The sequence below is a fragment of the Condylura cristata genome, unplaced genomic scaffold, assembly GCF_000260355.1.
Source record: "Condylura cristata isolate star-nosed mole 26May11 unplaced genomic scaffold, ConCri1.0 scaffold00028, whole genome shotgun sequence".
Classification (NCBI taxonomy): Eukaryota; Metazoa; Chordata; class Mammalia; order Eulipotyphla; family Talpidae; genus Condylura; species Condylura cristata.
This window is the reverse complement of record NW_004567129.1, coordinates 24,706,691-24,712,853: the sequence shown is the minus strand read 5'-3', so window position 1 is coordinate 24,712,853 and position 6,163 is coordinate 24,706,691. Positions and strand designations below refer to the sequence as shown.

The 6,163-nt window shown below is 58.1% G+C and overlaps 1 protein-coding gene across 1 annotated transcript in view; it reads left to right on the top strand.

Annotated features, from left to right (window-relative positions):
• The first annotated feature begins 217 nt into the window (after positions 1-217).
• The window catches only part of DRC7 (dynein regulatory complex subunit 7), a 15,961-nt gene continuing 10,015 nt past the window's right edge, over positions 218-6,163 (top strand). Inside the window, exons 1-5 of the mRNA XM_004690244.2 lie at positions 218-414; positions 773-947; positions 1,928-2,053; positions 2,781-2,975; positions 4,197-4,355. Coding sequence (XP_004690301.1) covers positions 218-414; positions 773-947; positions 1,928-2,053; positions 2,781-2,975; positions 4,197-4,355 — 852 coding nt within the window. The remainder of the gene's footprint in view (positions 415-772; positions 948-1,927; positions 2,054-2,780; positions 2,976-4,196; positions 4,356-6,163) is intronic.

Genomic DNA, 6,163 nt, shown 5'->3' with positions numbered 1-6,163 from the left:
CAGAACAGGCAGATCGATGAAGGACACTGCTGAGGGGAGCAGTGGGGAGACAGGGGATTTCTGCCATGCCATGTGGGTCAGCTCCAGGGTGGGGATGGAAGTCTATAGCTTCAGAGTGCTGCCACTTAACCCCTTGTGCTACTAGGGAGACGGTGAGCGCTGTTATTCTGAGTGCAATTACCAGCTTTGTAGGGAGTCCGTCCCTCCATGTGCCAGAATGGAGGTCCTGAAGGAGAAAGTGGAGGAGGAGGAGGAGGCCGAGCGGGAGGAGGCAGCTGAGAGGGCGGAAAGAGGTGAGAAAACGATGAGGCCAGTGGAGGCAAAGCGGGAGGAAGCCATCATGACGCAGGAGATGGTCAGAGATCTGCAGAAAAAGCTGTCGGCCATTGAGCTCACTGTTCCAGAGCTGCTCTCGTGAGTACCTGTTAGGGCTTCCGCTGGCAACCTGGGGAGGGTCACAGCATGGTGCCTGCATGATGCCCGGCAGGTGGGAGCAGGACCTGGAGAGAAGAGCAGAGAGAGGGCTTTCAGGCTGGTCCAAGTCCCCACTCTCCCCCCCCCACCAGCAGCTGTGTGACTCTGGGTAAATCACTCAACCTCTCTGTGCCTCGGTTCCCTCATCAGTTTAGAAGTACAGATGCTAATCTCATGCTTCCCTCCTAGTTAGTTGTGAGGATTAGGAGGAAGGGATAGAGCCAGCAGCCAGTTAGGCGGATGAGGAGTGCGCCAGGCCTGGTCTCATGCGCACTAACACCACCCTCCGCGGGCACAGGGCCTTTACCAAGACCACCATGGACACCTCCAAGCTGCCGCTGTCCTACCAGAGCAACACGCTCAAGGAGGAACACCTGCTGCAGGTGGCTGACAACTTCGCCAGCCAGTACAGCCACCTGTGTCCAGACCGCGTGCCCCTTTTCCTGCACCCGCGGAATGAGTGTGAAGTGCCCGTAAGGCTGGCGGCAGGCGGGTGGGGCAGGAGGCAGGGAGCAGAGGTGAGGCCGGGGTCCAAGCACAGCCTTCTCGTGGGGTCAGAGCTCATGGGCTGGGGCAGCCTGAACTCAAACGCCAGCCCGTTGGGTATGAATCTCCCCTGAGGGCCTATGATGACCTGGGGAACCCCTGTCCACTCAGGGGCAGCGGGTACCCAGCTCCAGAGGCCAGCCTTGTCCAGGGAAGGGCAGAGAAATGAAACAAGACCACCCAGGACCAAGTGCAGGCCTCCTTCCTCCAGCTTTGTGACTCAGGCCATGTGCCTGACTCTTGCTGGGCCTCAGTTTCCCCATCTGTAGCATTCAATATTTGCATTAGCTGCCTGCATTTGAAACTCAGAGTCCCACATAGATCTCTACTTCATTCTGATCTGGGAACCCCGTTTCCTATATTTCCCTTACAGCAATCAGGGGGGCTGCCCTGGGCTGCCTGTGAGGTGGGGCCATGTGCAGTCTGGACCTGTGAGATCTGGTGCTGGTGGCACCTTCCTTGAACCCGTAGGGAGACGAGACTCTGGGCAGCCAGGCCTGGCCGGTGGAAGTCTTAGAAGTCCACACCCAACTCCATTATTAACCTAATGGACCTAAGAAAGTCTGCTCATCTCCCAGCACCTCTGTCACCCACCTGTGGGGGGAACTGCCCCCACATTCCTCACAGCTGTTGGGGACTGTGTCTGGCAGCACCCAGTGAGGCCTTGGTGACAATGGAGGGGCCCTGATTATATCCCCGGCACGGGGCGGGGGCAGCAGAAGCTTACTCTGGATTTGAACTGGAAGGGCCTTGGGGAGTCCCTTCCTCTAGCTCCCAAGGCAGCTCCCAGGGGGAGACTGAGGCCTAGAGGACCTAGCTAGTCACCCCAGGCTCCAGCTCCCTGCTCCTGGGCGCGCCGGGTGGCCTCCCAGGTGGAATGCCCCCGGCCTCATTCTTGTCCCTGCAGAAGTTCGTGAGCACAACCATCCGGCCCACACTGATGCCCTACCCTGAGCTCTACAACTGGGACACCTGCGCCCAGTTTGTCTCCGACTTCCTCTCCATGGTTCCCCTGCCCGACCCCCTCAAGCCGGTGAGTGACACCCTGGGGCCTCATCCCAAGGCCCGGGAGGCCCAAGGTGGGGAACCAGAGAGGTTGGCATGCGGCTGGGTGGGCTCGCTCACAGCCCTCAAGTCTGTCTGGGCTGAGCCTCTCATGGACCCCCTGGGAGGCCTTGGGGTGGGGGTGGCCAGAGAGGGTCACATGAGCCTGGTCTTGCGGCTCCCTCCTCTCTGCCTCGCTCTGCCATTAGAGTCTTCCTTCCCTGACTGGGTGTGGGGGGAGACAGAGAGAGGAAGGCCTCAGTGCCACACCCTTGGCTTCATCTTTGGGTTTCTGATCAGCTCCACCCACTTCTCCTTGAGAATGGAAGGAGAGAGGGAAGTTATCAGGAGGAGAGTTGAGATGGGGGAGAGAAGGCAGAGATGGGGCTTGAAGGGGAGGAGAACTCTGGGCACAGAAACACATGAAATTGCCAGAGAACATTTGACCAGAAGCTTCTGCAGTTCGGGGGGGAGGGGGGTCTTTGCTATCAGGAAGTCCACAGTGTCTTAAAAGTATGGGCCAATACAGATTGTATTTCTGGACAGGCGGGGTCTGAGGTCTGCACCCCTAAGGAGCAGCCTCCCTACCCTGCCAAAGGGAGGGAGCCCTGTGGGGGTCCAGTATGCCCTTTTGGCCCCAGCATCCAGCTCCCCACAAGTGGGGAGGACAGGCCTGGCAGTGGGCCTCGCAGTGCTGACCAGCCCACTCTGGCCAGCCCACCCACCTGTACTCCTCGACCACCGTGCTCAAGTATCAGAAAGGGAACTGCTTCGACTTCAGCACACTGCTCTGCTCCATGCTGCTCGGCTCTGGCTATGATGCCTACTGCGTCAACGGCTATGGCTCCAAGGACCTATGCCACATGGACCTAACGCGGGAGGTGTGTCCGCTCATCACCACGCAAGAGGAGGTAAGGCCCCGCCCCTGCTGCAGGCAGGCCCCGCCCCCGCTGCAGGCAGGCCCCGCCCACAGGGCTCTGCTCCATCAGCAAGCAACCCCTTGGCTACCCCAGAGTTCTTATTTTAAACCACTGGCAATTTCGCTGTCCTCACTGTCTTAACCCCCTGTCCCTCGCCCTTTCTTAGTTTCAGCTACTGTGTGCCGCACCAGGTCAATTGGGGGAAAGACACATGCCTCCTCTTGAGCCCAGCTCTTCCAAATTTACCTTGTGCTTTTGGTAAAAATCCGTGCAGCTCTTACCATACACGGAAGAACAGCCAAGTGGACGTGCATTTTGTTCTGTCTTCCCACTCTTTCCCCTCACTAGGTAAAAATGTCCCTTAAAAGAAAAAATGTCACCCAGCCTGCTGGTGGTGAAGGTGGTATATGTCTTGACTGAGAACTCCATGCTCACAGGCTACGGTGGACCAAGAAACACTCAAAATGGAGTTTAAACCTAGGGACCCCAAAGCCGCTTGCAGTTGGTGAAGACTGCAGAGACAGACAATGTTTTCCATGAGCTGGACTCGTTCCAGGCCGGTGGCATCAGTGATGCCCTGTGGGTTTCTGCAGCTGGTGGGGGGTTGTGCCTCTGTGTTCCACCTGGGCGAGCCCCCCAAGCCTTCTCCCCTGACTCTGCTGACAGGTCATTGCTTTTGGCTCCCAGGGCCTGGGTGCTCACATGGACACCTCTTATCTCAGCCAAAGTGTTAATAATCAAAGTGAGCTCATTAGTTAACAGACACAGTTTGCAAAGCACTCCCAGGTCTACTGACTTGGTGGCTTCTCACCATAGTTCCGTGTGGTAAGCAAGCAAACCCCTATTTACAAATGAAACAGGGAGGCGAGCTAGCACCCAAAGTTGCAGAGCTGGTAACGGGGAGCAAGGGGGACTGGGATTCTGACTTTTTGCAGAGGCTTAACAGACCCTCTTCGCTGGCCTAAGAGGAAAATCGCATTTCCTGACCAGCTGCCCTCTGGGCACCTCACCTCGCATGTTGCTCTCTCTGCTCCCCAGACCAGCCATTAGAGAAGGTGCTCACTCTTCTCATTACCCTTGGCTGAAGCGTGAGGGCTGGCCAGGGTCCCGGCTGGGGGGCTCGTGTGCCCTGCTCAGGGACCGAAGCCCGCAGGCTGCAAGAGCAGCCGCCCTCTCCGAGTTCCGGCGGCTGAGCCCGCTGTCGCTGAACAGATGGTGCAGGAGGAGGAAAAACCTCCGCCGAAGAAGTACACCATCAAGCCGCCCAGGGACCTGAGCAGCCGGTTCGAGCAGGAGCAGGAGATGAAGAAGCTGGAGCAGATCAAAGTGGAGGAGGAGAAGCGGCGGCGGGAAGAAGAGGAGCGCCTCCTGGTGGGTCTCGCCCGAGCTGCGCCCAGCTGTTAAGGGGTGCTAGGAGCGGAGTGTAAACCTGGGACAGGAGCGGGAGGTGCGCCTGGACCCATAAGTCCTCCCCGCCACCCCCCATCAGCCCCTTCCTCCCCTACCGGCGGGACGCGGCCACAGGAGGCCAGCTCTGGGGACAGAGCGCGCTGCCGCCCCGCGCCAACGGGGAGCGGGGTGCGGCCCCATGTCACCGCAGACTCTGGAACCCAGGCCATGTCTCTGTGTACCCTGATGTCGGTTGGGAGAGGTAGGGGGTTCAGAGAGCTGGGTCCTTGGGTTATTCCCCGTTCAGTGCGTGCAGTTTCCCACGAGGCAGACATTTAGTTTATCCAGAAGGGCAGGTTTATCATAACAAGGGACACAGCAGGCCCTCCCTGGTGGCGCAGCCGGTTAAAGCACAGCACTAAGACGCTTAAGCCACTGCAGCATGAGTTCGATCCCCGCCTGCCCCGGAGGAGATCCACAAGGTGTGGCAGACCTCTCCTGACCCGCGCGCTGCTCCCTCAGCAGTGTACTTCGTCAATCTGCCTGTTCTGCTCCCCACTCTGTCTCTGGTGAAGCCTCTCACCCTCCGCATCTCTGGTCTGTACCCCAATTCTGTATGAATAAATAAATAAATCTTTAAAAAAAAGGGGGGGACACAGCAGTCAGAGTGACCCCTGAAAGGGACAGTTTTGAGAAAAGACACACCTGGGTAGTCAGGGGCAGGAGACGCCTGTGTAGACACGGGACACCTGCGTGGACAGGGCGGGTGGCCTGGGGAGGGAGCTGCCTCTGCTGCTTGCAAAGGGAGCAAGTTGGCGAAGAGAAGCCCTCGCACCGGCACAGGCAGGCAGCAGGGCTGCATTTTGCAAAGGTAGAAATTGCACCGAGATCGGCCTCCCTTTGGGGAGGGGCTCATTCCTTCGCCAGTTGTTACCTGCTATTACATTAATCATCTCTAGGGTTGGCACCAAAGGGCTTTTTCTATATTTGGTTGCGCTGGCCTATTTGGTGATTTTCTACAACGGCCCCCAGTGTCCACATCCCCACCATGGTCTGGGCCTCGGTCTGTGCCTCTGGACACTCTACTTTTCCGTAGCTGGTTTGTCAGTCACATCTAGCCCTACTCCGGCTCTGGCCTAGTGATGCCTCCTTCCCACATTTTCTGCTCTTAGCCTCCATCACCCTCTCTCCTGCGTCTGAGGGTCCCCGGTCGCCATCTGTCCTTGTGCCATGCCACCAGTTCTCCTTCCGGCCTCTTTTCTTCCCGCTTGCCTTTCCTTCCCTCCCATGCCCTGTTTACTGAGCTTCTCCTCTGGGCATTCCCTGGATGCTCAGTAATGAACACGACACACCCTTCTCCCAGAGGGAAGCACACAGGCTCGCCCCCTGGCCCAGACCCCACTGCCTCTCTCTGCAGACATGTTGCCCAGAGACACAACACAGAAAGCCAGTAAACCCCACAGAGCCCAGGACTCAGTCTGGGCTACAAAGCAGAGATGGACTCGGGTCTGCCGAGCCTCTGCCAGGCTTGGGGGCAAGTGGAGAGCCCACGCCTCACGGCCAGCCAGGGTGAAGACTGGGTCAGCGCTGTGCTCCCCTCAGATGTTCCCCGACGCCCCCCTTCCTACCCATCTGGCCCATGATCACCCTCCTTTCTTTTTTCTTTTTTAAGATTTATTTATGCATCCAAGAACTGGGGTGTAGGCCAGAGGTGTGGGGGGGTGAGAGAATTCCCCAGAGACAGAGTGGGGAGCAGAGTAGGCAGATTGACTGAAATCTACTGCTGAGGG